Raw genomic sequence first — 12,988 nt, forward strand, 5'->3', positions numbered from 1 at the left:
TTATTTAAAGTTTTTATACGTCGCCCCAATACTAGAAGTCTGTGTTTAGTAAAATACTAAAGGTTTGCTGTTTCTCTGCTAGAAAGCTGTTCCCTCAGGGATACCGGGGCTCTTTTGGTGAAAGCTCCATTTCAGGCTTTCCAAAGCTGCTCCAACCAACTCGCCCAACCGCCTTTCAATGCTGGGGTGACCCACCATAAAGCCCCATCAAACCTGTTAGGAAGAAACACACATGGCCCTTGAAAAGGAAAAAAACCTGTCATCCCTTTCTCTCCAGCCCAGATGAAGCAAAGATGTGAGCCAGTCTCTTTAGTTCAAAGTCACTGGGAACTTTTTGATATGAATCTGAACCTTACAAGCAGCACAATGTGTTCTTGTAAGGTTTTATTAACCACCGTGGGGCTTAAAATGTTGCCCACAGTGCTAAATTACATCCCTGTGTTGGATGGCATGCTGTGTGTTGGTGGCACCTTTACTGCTTTCATCTCTATAAAAACACTTTAGTTAAATTTATCACCTCGGCTCAGTTTCCTTGTATTTTCCTGAAGTCCACCTGTTTTGTATCTAAAGTCCAAGTCTTCAAGGATCTTCTTCAAAATTCTCCTCTACAGAAGTTGATGATAGATCTTGTTCAGATATTGGTTGGGCAGAATATCTGCAGAATATTTATCTAGTTTTCCCAGGTGGACCCTGTTCTTTGAACCCCAACCTGTGGCATGGGCTGCCCTCTCATTTTACACTAAATATATCCGTCTTTCTGATTCGCCCTATCACTGTCACAAATTTTCTTCTCTCTCTCCACCCTACCATTCTTTCTGCTTGACCCTTTCTTTCCCTTAGAATCACTTCGTTGTTATTGTTGTTTAAGGCCAGATTGCATTTGGGGAGTGGGGGGGAGCAGGGCATGTGGTTATCAAAACTCCCTCTGCTGCAGCCAGACTAGTGAATTTTGGAAGTTCTGATGTACTTCATCCTTTGAAGTTTTAAAGAAAACAAACTAATAAATAAAATGAACATCTTTCTGTCCACCTTTTATAAATCACTTCCTTGCTTTTCTTAATTGAAACGGATATATTATTTGCTACAGCTGTTGTTTTAACTGGGCAGTTATTTTACTGTGCTTCATGATTAGTGTGCTCAGTTTTTATTATCTCTTGCGTACAGTTGTGAGAGGGCAACTGGCTTATAAATCAGATAAGAAATATATAATTATGGTTGTAGTATCCCCTTCCTTAGGTAGGTGTGCAACCCATTTCTGTATCTGGATGAGTCAGTAGAAGACAATTGATAATATTTAAGAATTTTTAAGTTATAGTTGTGATATTTTGCTGGAAAGGTTTCCTGCGATGTTTGAGGTTTGACAGTATTTGATAGCTGTATGAAATATTTAGGAAACTTGATGGATGATTGTTTACAACATATCCACGCTTGTTTTAATTTTGGCAAGCATCCTTCCAAATAAGCCACAAAGTGCCATCTAAAATCTCAATTCGCAGTCACATTTCAAACACTGCAGTAAAATTTCTCGTTCAAGTGTCATTCAAAGTTTGAGCATTGAGATGGGAAATGTCAGAACTCAGCGCCACCACGCGACATTCGTGTTGTTGAAACAAACTGTGAAGCAGGAGGGAAGAAGAGGGTCTGCACGGTACCGTAAGCCCGGTGTAGTTGTCTGAACCAAGCCAGAAGGGTTAACAAGCCATGTTGCTGGGCTCAAATAACAAGCCACCGACCCTTGTTGCATTGTGTTAAGCAAAGCCCCACGATGAGCTGGAAGAGTCTGGAAGAATTGGATATGTTTAGTCAGGAGAGGAGAGGAGAGGAGATAGGATAGCTCTCTTGAAAAACTGTCACACAGAGGAAGGCCAGGGTCTCTTCTCAGTCATCCCAGAGTACAGGACACAGAATAATGGGCTCAGGAAGCCAGATTCCTGCTGAGCATCAGGAAAAACTTCCTGACTGTTAGAGCAATATGACAATGGAACCCATGACCTAAGGAGGTGGCGGGCTCTCCCACATGGGAGGCATTCAAGATGCAGCTGGACAGCCATCTGCTGGGGTGCCTTTTGGAGCTGGCCCTTATCAGCCCCTTCCAGCAATCCTGTTCGGCCATTCTGTGACCCGAGCCCATGATTCACCAAAGGTGTAGTAAAGCTGGCCTTCACAACATTGGAATGGGAAAAAAATGGAAAGACTTGTTTGCTATCATCTACTGAAAACCAGCTGGCTGGCCAAATGGATCTGTGTTGCTGGTATTACCCACGTATTCTGCTCTCACTTTGTCATTGTATAAGTTGAACTGTGCAAATGAATGAATTTCACTGGTGATCTCATAGTCAAGAATTTCTCAGTTTGTTCCAGTTTAGGGACTGAAGAGACTTTGTGTTGTAGAGTTTGCACCAAATAAGTATTGATTGCTTCTCCTCCTTTTTTTCTTGACTCAGGTCTTGCAAAGGAAGCGAGTCTGGTGAAGCCAGAACTGAACATTGCTGGAGACAACACCACCGTCAATGCGGGAGACGCTTTCACCATAACTTGCAGGTAACTTGCTAGGAATTCTGGAGAGAGCACAGATTTGGTGGCTGAGACTCCCTGATGTGTCAGGACTCCTGCCTTGAAGGTGAGGCACAACGGAGCATCCCACTCTTCTGAAGGGTGCAAAGACAGTGCGCAGCTCTCCCCAAAGAACTCAGATTTGGGAATGAAGCCCTTAGCCCAGGCTGATGGAGATGCCTGCATTTCACTGGTCGGTCTCCTGCCTCTTAAAAACTCAAGGTGGTAAACAATGACATGAGAAATGATCAAACCGCAGAACTTGCTTAAGAAGAGTCTCCCCGCCCCCGCCACTTTCCTTTATCCCTTCCCTTTCACACATGCTCACGCGTAGAATGAGTGGGGGTGTTTCATCCTCTTAGAGTTGGGAAGGAAAGGCGTAAACCTCTCTTCACTGCATGCTTAAACAGCAACCAAGGAACTTTCCACTGCGCCTTCAGTAAAGCATGCACTTTGGCCCTGAATGGGGACTGATGCACCTCCCTTGACTCTGGAGCATGGAGTCTCTCTGTCTGCTGGTAATTGCTTTTGACATATTGTTAAGATTATTGTTGATTTTAATGTCCTCGAGCACTGTGCAGAGTGGAAATGGAGGATACAACTCTCTTAAGAATAGCAACAATAACAATAATAATATTTAATATTAAATAATATTAAATAACACATAGTATACTAGTGCATGGCTTTCTTTCCCTTCCATTCTCCTCACCACAATGTCACCACTACCAAAATAATTACCCATTTAATAATTACCAGATGTGTTTTGAATTTCCTGTGCAGACTTACTCAGAAGCAAGCCTCACAGAATTTAATAGGATCTTGCATTGTAGGAGATATGCATAGGATTATAATATGTGCCTACAACTCTGAACTGGTTTACTAGGAGGTAAATCTCATTGAACTCAATGGGGCTATCTTCTGAATAGGCGTTATACTGTAAATATTTTATAAACAACCCCTTTGAGAATCTCCCTTTAATTCAGAAGCCAGTGCAAGTTATGGGCTTCAACTTACTAGAGCTGTCCTTCTCTAGTGCTTATCAGCTACTAGAAATGGAATGTCTGATCAACATTTTGTTACACTGAGTTGTTTGAATCGATTTTCAGATCCCTTCCAAAGATGTCTTGTGCAAGCAAAAGTGACAGAATACAGCAGACTGACATTGAAGAGCTTGGCAAATCTTACTGAATCATAGTTCCTAGCTAAGTAGCCAGAAGAGCAAATCACGCCAGGCTTTTAACAGAATGAAACTGCTACTACTACTGAACATAATGAACATCCTAGTCTTTTTATACACAAGGGACCTGTGCTAAATGGAAACTTGGTAGCTAGGCAACATCCCCCTGCTTCTTGTGACTCCCTTCCCCCCAATGCTTTTGATGCATCCAGAGCAGTTATTTTGCTTTCTTTCCTGAGCTGCCATTAATACTAAGCCTCATGCTTGTTTTAAAACCCCAAGATCAAATTAACTCTTAGCTTATTCTCAGGTGGCATCCCCTACCATTGCTGTTCTTATTCTAGAACTTTGTGGAAGGGCCCATCTTGTCTCTAGTGAACATGTGCTCAGATATATTTTAAACTATGGATAAGTAGTATAAACTACTTACTTACCAAAGAATAATCACTCACACAGCTTTTATATTAGTGGCTGCAGATCATTGCTGCCCAAAGGAGTGTTGAACACAAGAGACAGTGAAGATATGTTTTGGCTTTTTGTAGCAGGGTGTGTGTAGACAGAGGCAGTGGTGCTTGTTGTGGAAATTAGCGTGCTACAAACACGCCCCTGTCTTCTCCAAAAAAATAGGATGAAGAATAATCAATGTTTTTTCCCTCATAAAAAAAATTCCCCCAGCCTTCTCCCAGCAACAGTGTCTAGCCTGCAAGACAGAGAAATAAAATATGCTGTTGTATCTTGAAACAAATATAATGTACGGTGTAAATCAAAGATACCCACCTCATAAAAAGCTTGACAATTGATAATTGCTCCTGAAGGTTTTTATTCCCCTGCCCCGCATCCACTGACAACCACGTGTAAAATAATATCTAAAGACATGTAGCTGTTGTGTAGGTTTTACTGTTTGCTTCAGATCTTTAATAGGGTGGAAGACACAGTCAAAGCAAATGTTATAACAAACAACATCTTCTCCAATGAGATTGCATTGCTTTGTTGAGGCAGCTGCTGCTAAAGGTACAGGAGCAAGTCCTGGGCACAATCGCACCAACACGCCGTGCATTTATTTTCTAACACAAGAGTAGAGCAAAGCTAGGCTTTAACCTTCAGGTGTGAAAATGTCTCACTGTCAGCCCCTAATTCCAACCCTACATCTCCTTCATTGCTTTCGTTCTCCCTCCCCACCTCCCTCCCTCCCTCCCTCTGACCCACACATACACCGTACACAGAGATGCAACCAAATATATCTGAATGCAATTTTCAGGAAACCTAAAGTGTGTTTTTCCTGAAGAGACCTCGAGCATTTTGTATAACAACATTTCCAGCTATTTCAAATAGGCACTATTTGTTCCGCCAAAATGGAACATAATCATACCTTTCCTCCAGAATCCATATTGTGCTCTTTCTAATAACATTGCTCAAGCACCAGCAGCTGCATCAAAGAGAGGCAGGAATGATCTCACCTTAACCTCACTGAAGTTTTGAAAAGGCTTAACCTGTCTCCTAAGCCAGTTTAGCAATCACTTGCCAATGGCAGATTTATTTAAAGAAGTTAAGAGTGTTGATTATGTGGTTTATGCTGGGAGAAAGAGACAATGATTATTAGCTTTATTGCTCCTTCAGTGGAATGGAAAGTGCTGTGAAATGTTAACACATTAAGCACCAGAAAACCAACAACACAACTGGTCTGATGCATGTGTGTCTCATACAGTGGTGGAATGGACCCACAACTCACAGGCACAATCTGACAGCACATTTTATTAACAAGGATGCTGCCTCCTTCCAGCCCACTCAGATGTTTGGTTCCCACTGAGCTTAATTGCCATGCTCACAGTAGCCAAAGAGCAAAGAAATGAATTTTCTCACCAGCAATAGTTGTGAGCTACCCCTACCATAAGCACAGGTATTTTGTTCCGGCTTGGCCTTGAATGGGCACCAATGGCCCATCCACTTTGCAAAGGTCTAGTTCCTGGTGAAGAGGAAACTTGCTACAACAAGGTTCTTGATATGGATCAACACAGCCACCTAGATTTTTGGCTTTACCTTGGAGGATTCAACCCTGCTCTCTTCAGACTACAAGAAAGTATTCTGCTTTTGCTTAAACTTTGTGGTGGAAGTTAGGTGGAAAAGTAGCTAAGCAGAAGGCCATGAGGACTAAATTCCACAAAGTGGGGAGGGGTCATCACAGGGAAGACCCAGCCCTGGACAAACGGGGGAGCTCTGTCTCTTCCAAAGAAAGTCAAAGAATCGCGGGGAATGTGGAGAACGAATGATGTGACCACATGAAATAGTCTGCCCCTTGGAGCAATCTCCTTACCCTGCAATCTCCCCTTCATCAGTGAATTTCCCCTCAATGGTCAATTGGACTGGAAGATCTGGCAATGCTGCTCCCAGATGCATGGAATCTGGTCCATTCCAGGGCAGCATCCGTTGTACTAGGACCATTTGCCAGCACCCTGTGTGGCTGAGCTAGAAGTGCTATGAGACAGTTCCCACAACTCCTACACAGAAGGCAGGCTTAAATATAGTTTTGACACACACACGCATGCATGCACAATCCTGCCTGAAAGTTAAAACTGACTCCGTACGTCCATCTGTTCCATTGACAGGGGTGCAAACGGTTTGACATGGCGCCGGGAAAATGGCCAATCCATCGATGGCAAGAGGTGGCACGTGAACAAGCAGAAGTGTCCCAACAGGCCGTGGCAGACGTGCAGCAGCCTTGTGGTCAGACCCACCATCGCCAACGACACGGGCTACTTCACGTGCCTTTACAAGCAGTTCCCTTCGAAGGAAGGCCTGAAGACCCAGATATACGTATTTGTCAGAGGTAAGCGGAGTGGGCGTGTTTGTGGGTGTGGGTGTGCGTGTGAGCCAGCAGGTTTCTTCCTCCAGAACCCCAGAGATGCTGTGTGAGAGAAGGCAAAGGAACAGTTGCCACAGCAGGAATGGATGCCACGGGCATCCATTGCTCAGGCACCGTGTGCTCAGCCTGAGTCCAACCAGGGGTGAGGAAGGGAGGGGGCCTTTAAAGCGTCCAAGGCCAGGTGGCCAGTATTCTTTAGAGGTGGCCCCCAGAACCCACCCCACCTGTTGTGCTGGGAAGAGAGTAAAAGAAATCTAACTTGCTCAGGAAACTTGGTCCACAAGCCACCCTTCTGAACCCCCACGAAAATGGCGGTGGAGGGCTGCAACTTGCTTGCGATGTGTCAGAATCCCAGCTATTAAAAAACGCATAGAATAGTAAATTAAAAGTAACCAAGGGATCAGGAGCGGCAGGGAGCCCAGATGTCCCGGAAAGCAGTTCATAGCAGGACTGACCACCGAGCGAACATGCTTAACGGCAGGCTACAAACTATGCCTGTCCTTCTCCCTTTGGTACGTTTGTGAAATGATCCTCGCTTGAGATGCTTTGGAGGATTCATCCAGCTCTTTCCCATTCTGCTCCATTGCCTGCAGTTTGCACTCCTGACCCTTCCCAGCATCTCAGCCTCAGGAATCCAGACAGTAAAAATTCAGTCCCCAATCACATGCAGTGCCCTTGCTGAAGGATGTCCCACCTTGGCCTGAATTGCTTTCCCTGCGGTTACCTCTCCACTGAGACCCACCTGGGACTGGCCAGAATCTTTCCTTTTTAATAAACGCAGTGCTGTGTTATGCAAACCTTCTCTGTAGTGGGTAAAAACAGAGCAGTGATTAAATTTAGAAACAGTTCAGTGTGTCCTCTAACTCTTCAGCCATTTGGTACAGCTTGTAAACTCAGTTTTGTTCCTCAATGATACAGAAACGATCATCCATCTAAATATATTTTTCTTCCATTGCTAAATTGGCATAGAATGAATGCTACTTACCAAGCCATCAGTCCCAAGGACAGAAGAAGCTGGTGAAAATGAAAATAATATATATCCCTAATTGCAAGATATGACATTAATAGATATGTGTGCATGGGAGGACCTGGGTTAATTTGATTCCCGTAAACATGTTCCAAATCTCCTGATAGCTTTGGCTCATAACTACTTTTTATGAAAAGTTCAGTGATTCATTCCTCTACAAATTATTGGCATTCTTTTTTCCAAAGATATTTGTGCTGCCTTTTGAAATTAAGCACTTCTAAAAAAAAAAAACAATCAAGCACTAAAATCTCAAATACAGTTAACAGAAATACTAGCACAAAACATTTACAATTACAGAAATAGTAAGCTCCAGTTTCTGAAATAAAGATTCTCATCCATTACTTAATACTGAAAAGCAGTCTGCAACTGCTCAAGCCTTCAGGGTTCATTTCAGAAGAGTCATGAAGAAAGCACCAAACACAAACTGTGAAGGGTTGTTTGAGAATGAGGCCAGCACAAAAAAGACCCTGTGTCTTGTGCTCACCAGCCTAATAAATCTTTCTGTTGGCAACGTGAGCTGGGACCCAAAACCAGCTTAAGAGCCCAGTGTTTGGGTTCATACGGGTTTAAACCACCACTTCGAGTGAACTCGTCTCTGAAGTAGTAGAGGCAGGATACACTGAATGGAAACAGTTGCAGATCAGGATGGGGTGCTTAATTTTTCCGCTCAGGATCACTGCCCGCCTGCATGCCCTTGGTTTTTCCCTCAGCTCATCCCCTGCTATAGGGGCAACATCTTTCCTAGGACTTGGGCTTCACCCCTTTCGAGCTGCTGCTGGCAGGGAGAAAGCAACGTCATCCCCGCTTCCTAGATCACACATGATTCAGCAGCCTGGGGGCTTCTTAACAGGGTCTTGCGAAAGGTAGACAAGTCTACTCCAACCCGGTGCTCACTAGCTGGGTGGGGCTCAGAGGCTGGGGATTCTGGGAACGGCACTCCAGCACATCTGGAGGGCGACCAGGCTGGGGAGGCATGTACTCAGGCTAGATCGACCAAGCAATGAACCCCCTGCCCCCCATCTGCTCTGTATCTCCCCCCAGTCGGGACAACGAAAGCTTGGGGAGGGCGACCGTGAGCTCACAAAATAGCAGGAGGCGAAAGTGATAAGTAGCTTCTTCCCATCTGCTCTTCTAATTTGCAGCTTGCTCAGCTCTGCTGCTGTTATGTGATGTTAGTCAGCTCCAACCTATGACAACCCTATGAAGGAATGCCCTCCAAAATGGCCCGTCCTCAGCAGCTCAAGGAGGTGGCTTCCTTAATGGAATGAATCCATCTCACAGTTGCCTTCCCCCTTCTTCTCTTGGGTTAAGATGGGAAGGGGAAAGGAGTAGGAGGGAAACAAGTGAAATCCTGCAGCCTGATCTGAGTGTTTTGCTCCCCGGAAAGAAATGTTTTGTAGCCTGGTTCTGTTCATCTCTGTTTCGCGGCTCATTGGCACTGCGCGGTGTGGGCTGCATGGGAGAGCCCTTCGCGGCTTCAGTGTCTCCACACAGCAGTGCCCTGCCCTGCCCTGCCTTTGGTGGCGATGCCAGAGCACCCACCATGCCAATGCTTGCTGCTGTGTTTCTATTTCCCCGCAAACTGGAAATGAATTCCTCCCAGTGGATTTCGAGTTAACTCGGTGTTCGTGCCGCAGGGAGCTGCTGCTTTAAGAATTGTCCAGGACTGGGTTTTTGAAAGGGTATGTGCACAATTGGCCTGGTTATTTATGGTGGGCTGAGAAAAACAATTCTGCCAAATGATCTTCCTCTAAGAGCGCAGGCAATTCTTATCGGGAGGAGAGAAGAATAGCGTTCACTCCCTTTTCTAGCTTGACGCTGAAATCCCAAAGTGCTTTTCTCAGCTCCTGTTTCCTGACCTTGTCTTTGTTTTGACAGCATCCCCTGCACAGTGTCACAGGCGTCGTGGACCCGACGTGTGGCTGTGCCCCTGGCGGTCGGACAGGGCCCTTTTCCCTCTGTGTCTCCGATTGCTCAGGGTAGGAAATCACCCTGAGACTCCTGTATAAGAAGCTGCGCACCACTTTCTCTCTAGAAGGGCTCAGTTCATGGGCGGCTGCTTTTGTGGCTCTCCCTGAAAGTCTCCAATTGTGCTAGAAACTTAGGGGGCTAAAGGAAGAAGAGAGAAATGAGCGCCAATGTGGTGTGGTGGTTCAGAGCGTGGGACTGGGACTCAGGTGACCTGGGTTCGAGTCCCCGCTCAGCCATGGAGCCAGCTGGGTGACTTTGGGCCCGTCACAGACTCTCAGCCCAACCTACCTCACGGGGTTGTTGTTGTGGGGATCAGATGGAGGAGCAGATATAAGCTGCCTTGAGTCCTTGGTAGGAAAAAGGCAGGATATAAATCGAAAAAAAAGAAGGACAAGCTGCTATGCAACTGAAAACCACCGGTGTAGAATGCAGGGTTACAGCACAGTTGCTGTCTGGTTTTTGACGCTTCCTAACAAGCCACAGTCAACGGACAATTGCTGCTGTCTGGTGTGGTTTAGGAACAAGCACTGCCCAGTGCAAGACCAATAGAAGGAGGAGGGGATACGCGTGGGAAGTGAAGCAGGGCTGCCCCTCCCAAACCGGCCCCATTTTGACTTGTCCCTGCTCTTTAGCACTGTCAGGGAGCATTCCGAGGTGTGGCCCACAATGCGCCCCTTACGCATGTCCGAAGGGTGAGGTTTGTCCCCACACTTCACTCTGCAGCGTGTGTAGGCCAGGGCGGAAGAGGGCAGGGTGCATGTTTTGTCCAGGAAGGCCTCCCAAGAAGCGCTGCTGCTTTTGCTCTATGCAGGGGATGATGGGAGAGAGGCTTCCTGAGAGGTTCGTTGGTAGTGGCATCGTGTCCGCCGCAGCGGCAGCTCCTGGCTCCTGCGGGCCGTTGGGCGACGCACCTCCAGCGGCACCCCAGCCTCGGCACTGCTCTCGCACCTCATCTTGGCTTGGCCGCTTTCGCATCGTTGCCTCTTGGGGCTTGGAAGGCGGAGGAGCGGCAAGCAAGTTGGGCCACGGCACCCCCTGCTCCCCCTCCTCCAAGTCAAAGTGATCAGCAGGTGAGCACACCGGTTGCAGGTGAAGAGGGGAGCAAGCTCAGGGGCTCTAGCCAGGGGCCCTGGGAGGACCCAGTCCTGGCTGCCTTTCGTGTTGGCTTTTCTTCTACTGGCCTGTGTGCCCTCCATGAAGCACTGGGCTTGCTGCTGTGAAGGGGTTGTTTAGCCAGTCCCAGGTGGAGGAGAAAGAGGTAGGGAGTGAAGATGTGGATACCCCACTCCAGTTCAGTAATGTGCACAAGCCCAGGTATGCATCCTTTGCAAGGGCTGATTTTCCCTACAGTAAGCCCAGGAGGCCCTGGCTGAGAAAGGAGAGGGTCCATCTAGTCTCTGTGTGCGTCAGAAGGAAATGTTGTGGTTTCAGGGAGCCATTCATAATAGATTGCGTCACACATCTGCTCGCTGCTTAAATGTGGTTATCAGAGTTCAAGATCTTCACCGGGTGACAGTTCATGTGCTGATTTAGTGTGCAAGGAACACTTGAGCGAATGTTGGCCCAAGTTGCTGCTACTTAAGAGAAAAGGGACGTGTCGCTTTTCCACTGTCGCTTCTGCAAGCTCCCACTCCAGCTTCCTGCGAATCTCAAATCTCCCCTTCCTCTTTTTCTTGTCTTTCTACTGCAGATCCATGCGGCTTCATTTCTCCAACTGATTTCTGCTGACTGCTCTCCAACAAGCCCTTTCTCTCCTCCCCCTCAACTGCTTCTGACCCATCATTTCTGTCTCTCCAGCTCTTCCATGCATGCGTGCCTCCTTGACCCGCACCAAGTTTAGACTGGGAACGCCACACCCTGCCTGCCTTCCTGCAAACTTCTGTTGACCTGCCAGACTAGACAGCCTGTCTGCGGGACCCACAAAAAGAAACCCATTTCCATCTCCTTGGACTTCTCTGACAGCTGATAAGCCATTAACATTCTGTAGTGCGTGTCTGTCTCTGCGTGAGACGTGCGTTGCAGCGCTTGGTGATTTTCTTTCCTGGAAGGAGCTGGTGGCTTGAAAGGTGCTGGGATGGGCAGGGGTGGGCTGCCTCCACAGTGGGGGTTTTTCACCCTGCAGTGGCAACCATTGCCGCTTTTAGGAATGGAGTTTTTCCGATTGGTTTGGGTTGTCCCATGCACTGTATTTGGCATCAGATTGCTGGCACACGCTTGCCAGTGATGTTACCTGACCGAAAACTTGAAAGAGCACTGAATGCATAAATGCCATTCATTCATTTAAGCGATAAGGAGACATTTGACTTTGGAAAGATGGAAATCTCACTGAAGCCTACATCCTGCATGTATCTGTCTGAGGAGTGGGCAGGATCTATCCATCAGGATGACCTAAACATCATCATTGTCTATATTTTAAGTTTTCTCCCCCTGTTTATAAACAGGAAATATTTTTAAAAATACAAAATGATATAAAAGCAGTACACTACTCTAGGAAGATGTAAACCATTTGCGGCTCTTAAAAGCCAGCCAAATCCAGGTGCAGTAATCTCTGTTCTAGGACAAAGAGAACCCCCAAAGCTACCTTTTAACCAAAGGAGCACTAACCGAAACAGCGACATTTTAAGGTTTAAAAGATAATTAATTGCAAGAGGGTCAAATGCATTTCCTTGGGTGGGGGAGAGACTTCCACTGCTGAAAACTTTGGAGTGGCCAAGGAACAGAATTTAGAACATAGACTGGGACCTGTCTTGATCCTCAGTGTTTGGGGTCCCCCTTGCAGGAGATGAAGTTGGTGTCCACTCCGATGGTACAAAGGGATTTTGCATCTTTTTGCTTTCCCATGTGTAAGTGCACGGCAGCTGATTATTCTTGGTGTGTTTCAGGATTTTGTTTCCTTGCGAAATCTTAAAGAGGTTTTGGAGCTGGAGAGCTAAGAAACCCCTTCGCCCTGTATTTCTTTATTTCATTTCTATAGCAAAGTGCTTTGGGCAGTTCACAGTCCAAAGCTTAAAAACATAAAAGACAAATGCATTAGCAAACCCTAATGTAACAACCCAGCATTTAAAATTGAACGCAACCAAAGCAGGAGCAAAGATAAAAGCCAGGTGCAAGGTCTAACAATGGACCAGAGTGCTGGAAGGGCAAAAAATTGGAGGAAATAAGGGCTTCTTCACCTGGCACTGAAAAGAGCACAAAATTGGTGCCAGGAGAGTCTCTCTGAAGAAGGCATTCTACATCCAGGTTGCCACCACCAAAAGGTCTGCCTTGCACACTCCTGTCCATTCATTCGGGCCACTCCACACACGCATGTGCCCACACACTCACACCCCTGACCTGAGGTGCAGCTCCTAGCCACGTCTGCCCCCCGAGGCATTCTGGGCTGGAACTCCTGCTTTTTGGA

The 12,988-nt window shown here is 46.5% G+C and overlaps 1 protein-coding gene across 1 annotated transcript in view; it reads left to right on the top strand.

Annotated features, from left to right (window-relative positions):
- LOC123021962 (vascular endothelial growth factor receptor kdr-like) overlaps positions 1–12,988 on the top strand; it is a 143,112-nt gene that overhangs the window by 39,070 nt on the left and 91,054 nt on the right. Inside the window, exons 2-3 of the mRNA XM_044427244.1 lie at positions 2,445–2,541; positions 6,334–6,554. Coding sequence (XP_044283179.1) covers positions 2,445–2,541; positions 6,334–6,554 — 318 coding nt within the window. The remainder of the gene's footprint in view (positions 1–2,444; positions 2,542–6,333; positions 6,555–12,988) is intronic.

The sequence above is a fragment of the Varanus komodoensis genome, unplaced genomic scaffold (assembly GCF_004798865.1).
Source record: "Varanus komodoensis strain SLA01 unplaced genomic scaffold, ASM479886v1 scaffold18_3, whole genome shotgun sequence".
NCBI classification, from domain to species: domain Eukaryota; kingdom Metazoa; phylum Chordata; class Lepidosauria; order Squamata; family Varanidae; genus Varanus; species Varanus komodoensis.